This window comes from Durio zibethinus, chromosome 27 (genome assembly GCF_047325235.1).
Source record: "Durio zibethinus cultivar Kanyao isolate XHJ-2024 chromosome 27, ASM4732523v1, whole genome shotgun sequence".
Taxonomy (NCBI): domain Eukaryota; kingdom Viridiplantae; phylum Streptophyta; class Magnoliopsida; order Malvales; family Malvaceae; genus Durio; species Durio zibethinus.
In genome coordinates this window covers 2,083,398-2,097,765 of record NC_143188.1, presented here as the reverse complement: position 1 = coordinate 2,097,765, position 14,368 = coordinate 2,083,398, and the positions used below count along the sequence as shown (strand labels likewise).

The following is a 14,368-nucleotide window of genomic DNA, read 5'->3' as shown; positions in this document are numbered from 1 at the left end:
AACTTATTTTCATGGATTCATCATTCAACATTCACAGTTGTGATTCAAATACACAAAAGCCATTGTTATTCAGAAACAAAAGTCTTCTGTTACACCCAAACCATCAAAAAACTAGGTACACATGCTATTCAACAATCAACATACAAGATTTTAGCCTAAAGATGAAAATTCCAAGAAGTTACCTCAATCAACAAAGCTTTTTCCACCTTCACGCATGATCTCATATGCAAGTTTATATTTTTCTATAGATGCCGACCCAAATTCTACATATTTACATGCTGTTTCTCTTAAACTCCAGATCATACAGGCCTTTAGTTCTTGGGAGATTATCCCTGACTCAGCACCACATAAAATTCGATACTCAGCATTTCTCATCCACCGACATAGGATATATTGAGGAGGAAGTTCCCTTATGTCCAACAATTTGAACACTTTCAAGATATGTCTGCACAGTATCCCTTCAAATTCAAACATTTGACAGCTACAATTAACACTGAGGTTGACTGAACTAAAGGTAACAGCATGTTTGTCATTCTCATTCCCAGACCATTTAACCAAGTACCTGCTGATAGTCCCTTCTTCGTAAGTTTTTATCCCAATATAACTATAAGATTGTAGGAGCTCATCTTGAAATATTTTAAAGATAGTAAAAGTATATAGCCTTCTACACTGTTCTTCTATTCGTTCTTTTGTCTGCAAACAAGCCTGCAAATTAAAAGAGTTGAAATCTTCTTTCCTTTCCTCCTCACGACGTTGCTCAAGTCCTTGTTCATATTGTGAAATAAACTCTCTAAGTGGTGTTTGGCCATTTACCTGTGTACCGAAGAATGATTCAACACTTTCACCTATAGGTATGCCAGCAAAAAATTTGCCCCGTAAATACAACGGAACCCAACTTTCACGCTTTTCATACATGTGTTTTAGCCAAACATTTTCCCTTAAGTTGTATTTATTGATAAGTGAATTCCATGTGGTATTGAACTCAACAGTTGTCTGACATTGATAAATGCACTTTTCGTACCCATATCTAAATTCAATAGGCAGAGACTGCAAATTCTCTCGCTCCTTGGCTCTAATCTGCCACAATGAAAAACGATGATGGGTCCCAGGAAAGACTTCAGTGATTGCTTGGTGGATGGCCACGTCTTGATCAGCAATAATTGACTTAGGATGGTGCTGAGACATTGCCCTAAACCATGTTTGAAACAACCAAGTAAAAGACTCCTTTGATTCATTAGCAATCAAAGCAGATCCGAGAAGCACTGGCTGCTTGTGGTGGTTTACTCCAACAAATGTTGCAAATGGCACCACATAGTTACTTTTCCTGTATGAAGTATCAAAAATAATGACATCACCAAATTGACTGCATGAGAATCTAGACCTGCCATCCGCCCAAAAAACACTCCTGCAACTACCATTATCAACCTCTACTGAATAAAAGAATCCAGTATCTTCTGCTTGTTTGGTTTGAAAATGCTCTAAAAGTACAGAGTACCAATTAGTTCCAATTTTGTTTTGTTGGCTTCTTTTGATAAGCTTGCCATTATTCATTTCACCTAGATCCATAGAGACCATGCCAACAGCTTCCTCCTCTATGAATTTCTTCGAAGCTGTTGAAAATTTCTTCTGGTACACCATATGCACTTCAAGATCATGATTATGATCTTTATCAAGACGGTCTACTATCCAACTGCCAGAATCTTTCCTCTTAATCCTCATAAATGCCCCACAACCTACTCTTGAAGGGTGCTGGAACCCTTCCTTTGAGCACACAAATCTGCGGGAAGTAATTGAACCGTCATTCTTTGAGCGAAACAACTGACCAATCCGAACTCTAAACCCAGTACCTTCGGCGTATGCTTGATAACATTCATATGCTTCATTAGCTGTATTAAACTCTAGACCTGCATATGGTTCAGCTAGAGATTGCCCTCCATCTCCACCTCGTTTTTGCCGTTTGAAATTAATGATGCCAGATGGACTCAGTTCTCCATAATCTATTTTCTCCAGAAATTTGACTTTTGGCCTACGCAACACTTCAACCAATGATTTTGCAACAAGAGGAGGTCTCTTCTGCAAAATGGGTGACTGCCTTTCCCCTGCAAGTCCAAGTTCATGGTTATGATCCTTCTGAATTTGGTCAATAACCCACTTCCCTGAATCACGTCTTTGTACCCTAATGAAAGCAGGACAACCAGTCCTTGAATTCAGCTGAAAGCCTTCCTTCGAGCACACAAATCTTCTTGATGAAACCGACCCATCTGTCCTTGAGCGGTACAGCTGACCAGTTCGAATTTTGAACCCCACACGCATTCCATACAGACCATAGAACTTTCGTGCCTCATCTGCTGAATCAAACTCCAAACCAACAGATGGTTCCATTCTAGACTCTCCTTCATCTTCCACATTACCATTATTGATCATATGCACTATGTCAAGAGGGTAGGCTTTCACAACCATAGTATTCATACATTCTCCACTATTAGGATTAGCATCTGAGCTGCCTTCATTAAAAACGAATAATTAGAAGATCACCCAATATGGTTTAGATCTTTCTAGCTCAGCAGCTCCAAATATACTAGTTTTATACTGCTTTTTCTGATGGTACAAATTTTCTTCAAAATTTTTCTAATCAGTCAGTATCTGTATAAATATGCATGATTTATAGATTAAAGCTAAAAGACTGAAAATTCCACATGCATCTTCAAAATCCAAAATGACAAAATTATGAATTTTTTTAAAGAACTTTCCTTTCCTTGATTCTACTTCCATGTGAACTCAATAACGAACAAGGAATTGGAAATTTAACATGTACAACTAATTTGATGCAGAAATGAAGAGATACCCAGAAATTCAATCAGATAAGAGAGCTCAAAGAAAGCATCAAAATTTAAGGGCAAACAAATAATAACCTGATTAATGGCAAATTAAAGACAAATTGAAATCAGGGTTTTTTCCCCCCAAAAAAAGTGGAAAAAACATTACCTTCTGAAATCTGTCAAGTGACTTGATCCTGAACCAATACCCATATCTGGGTCTAGAGTCAAAAACACTAAATCTGTAAAATCTGGTTCTGATTTCTCTTTTTTGGCGGGAAATTACGGTGAAAAAATGAAAACAAAAAAAAAAAAGAGAATGGAAAATTCAGAGTAAGAGTTTTGACAGGAGAAAAGACAGAAGTGGGTTGGTTGGTGCCACTGATGGTTCCTAATCTTCCATTGACCTCTTTCTTCAGCTGTGGGCTACTCTCTTGTTCTATCTTCCTACAATCACTACAGCTCATCCTGTCTTTCTTTTTACTTTTTTATTTTTTTTATTCTATACACTGTTTCTAAATTCTGAATTTTCTTTTCTTTTTTTTTTTTTTGTGTCTTTCATTCTATAGATACTATTTCTACTACACTATTTATTTTGCACATTTTTTTTTTAAATTATTGGTACAATTTTTTATTGAAATAATTTGAGATTGATTGATGTTTTATCTGACAGCATGACATACCAATAAAGCAAAACACTAAAAAGTTGAAGACAGTTACATTATTCTTCCAGGACCAAAAAGAAAATTTCAAATCTCTCTTATCACACATTTTTTTAAGAATAATAAAACATGACAAAATAGCACCATAAATTCAACAAAAACTTCAGTTCTGAAATGATGTTTGGACGTGATGTTAGAAAAAATGTTGGATAAATTTTTTTTATAAGAGATTTAAATATCGATTAAATTCATTCGTCATAAATTTTTTTATAAATTTTTTTTAATCATAATTACAATCATTTATTTTTTTATTGCAATAATAATTATAAGAATTATTATTATTAATCTAATAAAAAAAATTTTGGATGAATAGATCCTAAAAAATCAAAAAAATTGATTTGAATAAAATAAGTATAACAATATTTTTCTGATAAAAAAATTTAAGATAAATAAATTATTTAATTTTTTATATTAAAATAAGATATGTCGTATTTTATAGTTTAAGATATATGATTGTAAGTCGTGTGTTTGAAATAATTCAAATAAATGATCATCGATAAAATTTAAATTTAAAATTTTTTCATCAAAAAAAATAAACTTAATCAATTGAACCAATCACGATAACGTAACAACATTCTTGAATTGTTATTACGTGAATGCAACTTGTCTTGATCAGTTAAATTCCAACAATTTTCCAACAAAACCACAAGGAACACTGATTGCAACTTTGTTCAATTTCTATATTCCATGAAAATTGATTAATTAAATTTAGTTGAAGTTGAATTTTTTTATTTTTTATTTTTAGTTTTAGCCTACCACTAAATAGTAAATGCTAATACCATATTTACTTGAAAAACAGAGATTCAGCGACAAAGCTCCCTCCCTCTCAATTGCTCTAAGCTCTTCTCGAAGTGACTTTACAGCAATGGAGTTCACTCTCAATCTATACAAAGTCATTCACTGGCTGGCTAGGCATAGGATTTCACTTTCCAAGTTTACAACTCCACTTGGAATCCCTAATCTCATCTCTCTGTAAGTTCCATTCTGGTTCTTCTATATATCCAAGCATTTCCTGTCCGGTTTTTTTACCATAAATCTTTGATCTTTGCCTTGAATGGAAAATATCCATGAGTCAAAAAACTGAATTTCCACGGCCCTCATGAACTCTTCAAAACCCTAATACCCACATCAGAAATCTCACTGTAGATTTCAAAGAAACCGATTTTATTACCAAGGAATTTAGAGAGAATCAAAATCAAAATCAAAATCAAAATCAAAATAAAGAATCTAACGATACCATAAACCAACCAAATTTGGACATTGTAAAACAAGTTTGCAAGATTACTAGAACAATACCCAGGTGAGAGGAAACTCTGCTCTCAAATTTCCCTTCTTTTAATTATTCTGACCCCTGGTTATTTTGGGAGCTTTTGAGACAGCAAGAGAATGTTCTTTTTTCTCTGCGTTTCTTTCACTGGCTGCCGCCTGAATATGAGTTTTTGCCTGACCTTGATTCCTGTGATGTGCTTTTAATAAGCTAGTGGAGGCTAAGGCCTGTAAAGCAGCAAAAAATTTTCTTGACCAGACAGGTTTTGGCCCCGAGCCAGGTTGGATTGGTTGAGGAAGCTGTTGATGTGTTTTCCATGTTGAATAAGATTGGCTATCATCCATCAAGAGCAACGTGGAATCTAGCGTTGTTGGCTTGTTTTAAGGTTAGCAGGAATGATCTTGTGCGGAAATTGTATCAGGATATGATAGATTCAGGTGTTATGGTGGATATTGATGTTGGGACTGGTGGGTGTTTGATTCAAGCCTTTTGTAATGATGGGGAGTCTTCGAAAGGTTATGAGCTTCTTCAACAGATATTGGAAGATGGGTTGGTGCCAGATACTGTTGTATTTTACAAATTGATTGTTGCCTTCTGCAAGACAAGGAATTATGGTAGAGTGTCTGAACTTCTTCACACAATGATTGCTACGCATTGTACTCGGGACATTTATACATATCAGGAAGTCATCAATGGAATATGCAGAAACAGAAAGTGGCTGGAAGGTTACAGGATTTTCAATGATCTCAAGGATAGAGGGTATGCTTCCAATAGGGTCATGTATACAACAATGATTCATGGACTATGTAAGATGGGGAGGCTTTGGGATTCAAGAAAGCTGTGGTTTGGGATGATTAATAAGGGAATGCTCCCAAATGAATACAGTTATATTGCACTGCTTTATGGACTTTATAAGGTCCATGACCTCGAAGAGGCAGAAAAGCTATATAAGGAGATGCTCAACAGAGGTTATGGTGAAAGCACTGTGAGTTACAATACCGTGATAGCAGGGTTTTGTTCACATGGGAGGATGGATGAGGCTTATTGTTTATTTGAAGAAATGCTTCAAAAGGGCATTGTTTGTGATTTGATCACATTCAATAATCTGATCCAGGGCTTGTGCATGGAAGGTAAGATTGTTGAGAGTCTGAATCTGCTCCATGAACACTTAGCACAGGGTTTACGGCCATCTACTTCCTCTTATACTCCTATAATTAAAAACCTGTCAGATCGGTCACATGCAACAAGCCAAAATTTTGTTGAATGATTTGCAAAGTAGGGGTCTAGAACCAAAAGTCTTTACTCATGATCACATCATTGGTGGATTGTGTGAGCAAGGATATGCTGCAGAGGGGATGGAACGGTTTGCAGAAATGCTGAAGAACAGACTGAAACCTCGGCTGAAGAACAGACTCAAAGTGATAGGTTAGATGATTCATTACTTGTTTTAGATCTTACGTTTAGAATAGGCTATGTACTTAAAGAAAGCATATGTCCATTCCCTGGTTACCAAGTTTTGCAGAGCAAATGCCAATTTTGTTGAATCATGTTTAGGAGAGGTCCTAGAAATGAATTAGGCAAAGCATTTCCAGTCATCCTTTTGTGTAATACTTTGTTAACTTATTTATGATGAAAATCGGTTCATGTATGTCTCGATCCTGTCAAAATATATAAAACACGAAAATTATTATGTCCGTTGACACGTTAAATATAAAATATATTTTTTAATTTTAGTTAAATTTATATATTATTTTTGTTAATTTTAAATAATATTTTTTCACACTTTTTTATATCATTTTTAGTTTTAGTTTGTATCTAAAAGTATAGATGTAATCAATGTTTTACAATTTGCATAAATTTTGTCCGTGGATATTCTGAAGAATTACATTATTATTGGACTTTTGATTTTGTCAATGGACATACATTTCAAATCTTTTTTTTCCCTAAACATCCAAAAGAATGCATACTTGCGTAGAAATTTATAGAAATTTATAACTAGACTAAATCATAACAAACAAACCAAAAGGTTGTCATAACAAACAAGTCAAAGGGTTATTTATTTATTTATTTATTTTAATAATTGGATAATTCCAATAATAAGATTAAAAAAAATCCCAATCAAATTATAGTAAACCATGATTTATTGATCGATTATCAGCTCCTAATAACGCGTGGATCCCACCTTACCAAATGTATTGATTGGCTACCTATATATATATATATATGTATATATATATATATATATATCCATCCCATTTTCCGAATAAACCAACAGCAAGAGAAACCGGAGAGAGAAAAAATATGCACGGATACGAGCGAGTGAGCAGCACGAGCGCCAGTAAGGCGGATCAGGTAGATCTAGAGTCAGGGGAGACTCTGTACCCTGGACTCAGCTATGGCGAGAACCAGCTCCGATGGGGCTTTATCCGCAAGGTTTACGGCATCCTGGCGGCGCAGCTGGTGCTAACCACCGTGGTCTCCGCCTTTGTGGTGTTGGCTGCTCCGGTCAACGACCTCCTCCGTGGAAACTCCGCCCTCTTGCTCTTCCTCTGTTTGGTCCCATTCATCTGTAAAGTCCTCTCCTTTTCCGCTATTTCATTTTCTTTCAATTTTGATTCTTTCTTTTTCCACACGCTTTAATCCCCATAAATTTTGAATTTTTGTAAAAGAAATATTTGTTAGGGTTCTTTCAAATAGTATTTATGTTAATTAGGGCACTTTTCAATGTTTATTATGAAGTTGATCTTTTTCAAGCGTTAGATTAAGGATAGATTCAATCCTTTAAATCATGTCTTTGACGTTATTCTTCAACACAATTTGTTTCTATAATCAAGATTTTTGATAGATGAATAAAAATATGGGATGCTGAAGTACTAAGATATAATTTTATTAGATGATGCCTAATAAGAAAAGAGAAGCTTAGGAAGCAAGGGGTTGGGTGTGATTGGATTTGTGTTTAGAAAAGAACCCTAAAGAGTAGGGGTTGAGTAAAGGATTTAACAAAAGTTTGGTTCCCTAAACAATGATTGTGTTCTGTCATTTTCTTTATATATATTGATTCTATGTGTTCTATCGGCTTTATCCGGATGCTTTTGGTGGGGAACTTATGTCTCCTGTCATTGTTTATGTTGTGTTGGGTTTTTAATAAAGTGGTGTGCACTGTTCTTAACCTAGCCTAATGTTGGAGATCTTCATGTTTTCTTTGATGGTTTGTCTCTCAGAATAGGATAAAGAGATGTAGAGAGTTCAGATTTAGAGGGCGAGTCTTGGAGAAATGGTTAGGTTGCTCCTTTCTGACCGGAAGGTCATGGGTTCAAGTCTTGGAAACAGCCTCTCTGCGAAATGCATAGGGAAGTTTGTGTACTATGAACCCTCACCCTAACCCTCGCAAAGTGGGGAGCCTTGTGCACCGGAGTTTGCCCTTATTAGAGAGTTCAGATTTAGAAACCAAAGTAAACAATGGAAAGTTGTTAACAAGAGCCTATCCCTTTGCATGAGTTTTGTTTACTTTGTTGCTTCCCATGATAACCTTACCTTTGTTTACAAACAGTTAACTGCCTTTTGTCCAGCAGTTGGTATCAATAATTTATGTGATGAATAGCACATGACTAACCATTAAGCTTAGTTTGTGCCTTTAGAGCTTTCCTGTAACTTTTACCAATTGACCTTTCTTTTTGATTGGTTGTAGTGCATTTAAAATATTTGGAAGTTATTAGTTTGTGTCCAAGAATTTTGTAAACTTAGACCTTAAAATATGATATTGCATGCCTTCTATAATGGCCTAAATTTCTATATTTTGTTCTGATAAAATCATTAAGATTGGTCTTCAACTCTTTGTAGTCATTGAAGTTTTAGTTGTCTCAACATTATTTTCAGACTGATATTAAGCGTAAATAAAAACTTTGTTTTTAAAATGGTTAAAAGCAAACAAGTTAAGAACTCCCTTACTTTATTTGTAATCTACTAGCTTGAGTCATAAAGGCCCCCTTTACTCCCAAGCATTTACTTAAGATTTCATGGAGTTGCGTTTCATTTGTTGCGTCACATTACTGTGCTTTATCTTAACTATAAAATTTATTCCATGCAGTGTTGTGGCCCTTGCATGTCTATCACCAAAAGCACCCGGTGAACTTGGTTATCCTTGGCCTCTTCACTGTGTCACTGAGTCTCATGGTTGGTGTGAGCTGTGCTAATACTGATGGTTAGTATTTTAGTTGATGCTTGCTGTTAAATCCTAGGTCTAGTCATAAATCTAGAATTATACTCTGACCGACTGCCTTCATTCTATCATTTCAGGAAGAATTGTGCTTGAAGCACTAATTTTGACAGCAGGCGTGGTTACATCTCTTACTGGCTACACTTTCTGGGCATCTAAGAAGGGCAAGGACTTTAGCTATCTTGGACCAATTTTGTTCACTAGCCTTATCATCCTCATTCTAACCGGTCTAATTCAGGTGAGATACCTCAGGGATCTACCAATGCAATTGGAAGTTCAATGGTGTATGATTATATGTAGCATTCTTCTGACTTAATGTTATGTTTTATTATCATACAGATGTTCTTCCCACTTGGTCCAACATCTGTTGCCATCTATGGTGCAATTAGTGCCTTGATTTTCTGTGGGTACATTGTCTATGACACTGACAACCTGATCAAACGCTTCACATACGATGATTACATCCTGGCCTCAGCCACTCTCTATTTGGACATTCTGAACTTGTTCATTTCCATTTTGCGAGTGCTGAGATCTGGGGATAATTAGTTGTAGAATATTTCCCAAAGGTGGGATTGGCAAGAAATCTACATATGGTGATCGAATTACTGTCTGAAGAATAGGAAAAGTATTATTGTTTATATGGTATATTTTCTCTTGGGGTTTTTGTGCTATCACTAAGCCGGCGGCTCCAATTTGCAGTTTCTCTAACCTGATCAGTTGTGATATGCATATGCATAATTGGAATTATCCAAACTTTATGATTGCTTTTCTCTGCTTGATCAATATGGACTTTTTTTTTTCTTAATAAATTTTGCTCATGAAGCTACTTTATTATATAATAGTCATTGTCGATCTAGAAATGAACATAAACAAGCTTCCTTGATTTTGCAATGGTTGCAGTCTTTGCTTAATGCTTTGCTACAGAGCAGCATCTCCGTTTTGTCTCATTTTCATGGTCCATTCCTTGGAATGTGATGATCCTTGAAATTGGCTTTCATGCTGTTAGATTGAGTTAGGGATATGATATCTAAATCACTCAATTGTTTCATAAGTTAGAAGGTATTTTTTTTAAAGAGCTATTATGGATCACATCTTGACACTGAAAGTCTGAAACTTACGTGATTGCATACTGACGTGCTGACCATTGAGGGATGGCAACCCTAATAAAGCACTTTTATTGGTCTGTTTTCTCTTCCCTGGAAAATAAAGATTAATTATATTTCAGTTGATGAGATAATCTTAAATACGAAAATGATATGATTTAAAATTTTAATAAAAGTAATATATAAATTTGATAAAAATAAAAAATATGTCTAGTGCTTAATGTGTCAATATAATTGAATTATGATAATAAAATTTTCATGCTTTACACATGATAAACATTAATAAATATGTACGGATACATAAATTATCAAATCTATATTCATAATCTATATTTCTCTTGATAATTCCTTTGATGGTATGTTTGGTGCAAGATTGATTGCATTTTAAATTTTTAATCTCATTGTTGGTTTCTTGTTCCTAAGTTTCAAGATACCTTCTTTTTCTTCCTATGAAATGTGTTTTTGACTCAGACCTAAACTCCCGCTCTTCACCTCCAAAGGAGATAGGAAGAAGGGAGAAAAAGAAAAAATTTAGATTAGAAAGCATAGTTACTTGAGGCTTTGGGCCAAAATGGTTGACTAACAAGTTAAAAGGACATGAAACGGAAGTAAAGCTCAATGCTTGAGATCTGATTCACTTGGAAATTCCAAGAAATTTTATCTTCAAAAATGACTTGCCAAAAAGGGTCTCATTCCCTGATGAGAGAGACAAGTAGAGCAACCTCTAATTGAGTAAATTTTAAGCAGCACTTTTCATCCCTTCACTTTGCAAAAAAGCAACAATATACAATGAATGAACTAAAGTAAAATTCTCCCATGACCTAAGCAAGCAAAGAATAATGGAATCAAAGTAGGGTTCCTAAAGATACATAACCAAAGTGCACCACAAATGGCCTCTGGTGTCAATCTCTCAACAAAAGGCAAAGCATTAATGATCATGCCAAACTGCTAAATAAAGTATCTAGCTTGTAATCATTTCCCCTAACTTCAAACAAACACTGCAAAGATAAAAGGATAGCCCAAATGATACATTGATAGTTTCATGATTATATTCAAGCGACTGAAGCAAGGAGGAGGCAATAAAATTTATGTAAGTTTGTCAGAAATAGCCCATAGTTCATTTGACAACAATCGAATCTATATAGGCACAAAGGAAAGTACAATAAAAAGCATAGACAACTCTGTTCAAATTTATGACCAAAAATACAGATTATGACAAAAAAAATACTTGACAAAGAAAATCAAGTATGACATTCACTGCTTATTGAGTATAGCCTTAATTTTTTTGAATCAAGAACGATACAATTCTGCAAATGTTTCACATAGAATTGATTGAAATGTATGAACATTTAAAGCAAAAAAAATTGACATATAATTGAATCCAATCACTGAGAAATATTTATGTAATGAATTACCATGTTTAGATAATCTTTTATCATATATAAACTATTGTATTTAAAATTAACAAAAAAAAAAAATCATCTTAAAAGAACCTCAATGATATTAGTATTTAACACTTGATTTTGATTCCTTCAGATATCAATATTATATCAAGCTTTAACAGGCTGATCCTCATCATCATCATCATCATCAATATCCCAACTCAAATCCTCCTCTTCCTCTGGAACACTCAGCTGCTTACACAGATCAACCTTATTAGCACTTCCAACGTCTTCCCCTTTATTGTCATCACTGCTCCGAATCTCCTCAATCTCATCCCATCCTTCCTCCTCAGGCATCGACTGCTGGCTTGAAACTACGGAAACATCACTATCCTTACACGAACCTGCTTTCTCCTCATCATTTTTTGACAATTTCTCACCATCTTCACTCAAATTCATCTTCTTCTCACTATCTACATTTCCAATCTCCTCATCATCATCCTCATCAATATCCCAGCTCAAATCCTCTTCCTCCCCCGAAATTGCACTTTTAACAAGCTTAGCTCTAGCCTCCTCTGCTTTCATTAGCCTACTCACCTTATAAAAGTAATTACACCAATATCTGTTAGATTCAACTTCATCAGAAACTACCTCTTTAAAAATATCTGCAATAACAGGATTTTCATTAAACAATTCCTCAATTTCCCCTTTTTTCTCTTCGAAATTAAACCCTAATTTCCAATTCTCAAAATCCTCCAAATCCTCTGGTTCCGTAGAGTAAGTACTTTTTTCTGACTGAAGCGCTCGAATTTGCATCTCAAAACGACTGTACCGTTTTTCACTAATGCTGCTATTACTAAGATTCAATTTTTCATCATAAGGATTTTCAGAATCAGAATTATCATCGTCTGACGGGGATAAAAGCGTATCTTTACCGTGAGAGATGATCTGAGCCGTCGATTTCCAAACGGAGCTACCGATGTCATCAATGGCCTGTCCCACCGACTCGAGCTTTTCCTGAGCAACGGAGGCGCCGATCTCAAGGGAGTCATTGACGGCACGTGAGGCTACGCTTCTGATAATCTCGGTTTCCTTCTTTAACCCGGATCCGAATTCCTCGAAGTCCTTTCGGTAGGATTCGATCACGGATTCAGACTTGTCCGTAAGTGTTTTCATTAGGCCGCCGAAGCTCCACGCTGAGGATGAGCCCGGGTTCCGAGTCGGGTCGATGTGTTGATCGGAGTATTGGGGTTGGGCATCGTCCGAGAATACGTATTTGAAGAAATCCATTTGAGATTGCACAAATTCAATTGGAAGAGAAAAAAAATTTTCCTTTTCTCTTTTCTAATCCTTCCTTTATTAATTTGAAATTAGGGTCTTGAAAGGATGGGGAAAAGGAGAGAATTGAGAATTGTGTCAAACGGTAGATCAGATCGTACCGTTGGATGGAGATAAGGTTTGCCGATTTTGCGAGGTGTTCCAATTGTTTAAAAGTTTTTTTTTTTGTTTTTTGGTTGGATATGTCAACTTTTAGCTTTCTTTTTTGTTTTTTTTTCCTTTTAGTAGATGATTTTTAATGTTTTTGAATTTCATATCTTTTTTATATATTTTTAAAAATTTTAATTTATCCATAAACTCCTATATTTATATATTAAAGTATATTATGCATATGAATTTTTTCATATATTTAATCTTTAATTGTTAACTTTAATGTCATATTTAAGAGTATTTATTCAATCAATTCAATTAATTTTGAATTGATTAATTCAAAATTAAAATAAACAAAGTATATTATTTTATTTTCATTGATTGAATTAAATTTTTAAATTTTAAAAATTAATCAACCAAAATTAATTTCATTGGTTCGATTAATTAAATAATAAAATATATTAAGTTAAATTATGTTTTAATTTTTTATTTTTCCATATAAAAAATAAATTAAATAAAATTATTTAACAAAAATATTCAAATATGAAAGTATTAAATTAAAAATTTTAATACCTTAAAATGAAGTGGATAATTTCATATATTTTTAGTTTTTTATATAAGATTTGTAATATTTCGATTAATTTAATTTTCGAACTGAATTAATCATAAATTAAAAATTTTTTAAATTCATATTTGATAATTAATCAATTAATCAAATTACATCAATTCAATCAATTAATTCATTTAATTCAATCAATTAATTCATTTAAAATCGAATTATACACCTTTAATCATTCTAACTAATCCAAGATTAGTTATATTAGTATTACTATGAATTTGTTTTAAAATTTGGACTCAAATATCCTTGAATTGACTCACATTTCGATAAACTAACAATCCATTAGTCTAATTCAAGACTTTTAATATTTAAATGGACTTTAATAATATTAAACTATCCACTCATTGATTTACAAATTTGCTTTTAGTTACATAAACTAATTTTAATTACAGTTCATTTCCATACTAAAAAATGGCATGACATAAATTATTTACTTAAAAAATATTAAACCAACACCAAATATTTTGATTTAGTGATTGAAGCATAATCAATGATCATCGATTTAAACTTCAAAATGTAGGAATCAAAACCAAAGATAAACATGCTAGATTTGAATTCTACAGCATTTTCAGTGTGGTACGATTGAATTCATCGTATCACCAAATAAAATTTACTGTCAACTCGAATGAAACCTATTCACCATAAATTTCACATTAATTTTTTTTTTCAATCACATCTATAGTAATTTTTTTTAAAATTACAACTACAATAACTTTTATTATTGGTTTTAATTTTATTGGAACCAATCTCACTGCACATCTAAATAGAAGCTTAATGTCTAATAGAGAATAATGTTCAAAGGATTTCATAACAAA

General features: G+C 33.8%; 3 protein-coding genes and 1 pseudogene across 4 annotated transcripts; 2 read left to right on the top strand and 2 right to left on the bottom strand.

The window, feature by feature from the left end:
* Window positions 1-43: 43 nt before the first annotated feature.
* Window positions 44-3,494, bottom strand: LOC111280083 (protein FAR1-RELATED SEQUENCE 7-like). 2 transcript variants are annotated; one of them, XM_022867239.2, is made up of 2 exons: window positions 2,986-3,494; window positions 44-2,500 (listed from the first exon to the last, which is right to left on the bottom strand). In XM_022867239.2, the coding sequence occupies exons 1-2, from the start codon at window positions 3,027-3,029 to the stop codon at window positions 184-186; spliced, it is 2,361 nt and encodes a 786-aa protein (XP_022722974.1). In that variant the 5' UTR covers window positions 3,030-3,494; the 3' UTR covers window positions 44-183. The 2 variants fall into 2 exon arrangements, with proteins under 2 accessions (XP_022722974.1, XP_022722975.1); XM_022867240.2 differs by having other exon boundaries at window positions 44-2,504; window positions 2,986-3,492.
* A 1,147-nt stretch (window positions 3,495-4,641) lies between these two features.
* Window positions 4,642-6,499, top strand: LOC111279326 (uncharacterized; annotated as a pseudogene).
* Window positions 6,500-7,054: 555 nt separating this feature from the next.
* On the top strand, window positions 7,055-9,860 carry LOC111280225 (BI1-like protein). The gene is made up of 4 exons (XM_022867431.2): window positions 7,055-7,374; window positions 8,893-9,006; window positions 9,102-9,259; window positions 9,361-9,860. Exons 1-4 carry the CDS (start codon window positions 7,107-7,109, stop codon window positions 9,565-9,567), a joined length of 747 nt encoding a protein of 248 aa, XP_022723166.1. The 5' UTR covers window positions 7,055-7,106; the 3' UTR covers window positions 9,568-9,860.
* A 1,612-nt stretch (window positions 9,861-11,472) lies between these two features.
* On the bottom strand, window positions 11,473-12,963 carry LOC111280224 (uncharacterized). Its single transcript, XM_022867430.2, has one exon. The coding sequence runs from the start codon at window positions 12,794-12,796 to the stop codon at window positions 11,675-11,677; it is 1,122 nt and encodes a 373-aa protein (XP_022723165.2). The 5' UTR covers window positions 12,797-12,963; the 3' UTR covers window positions 11,473-11,674.
* Between the last annotated feature and the right edge of the window lie 1,405 nt (window positions 12,964-14,368).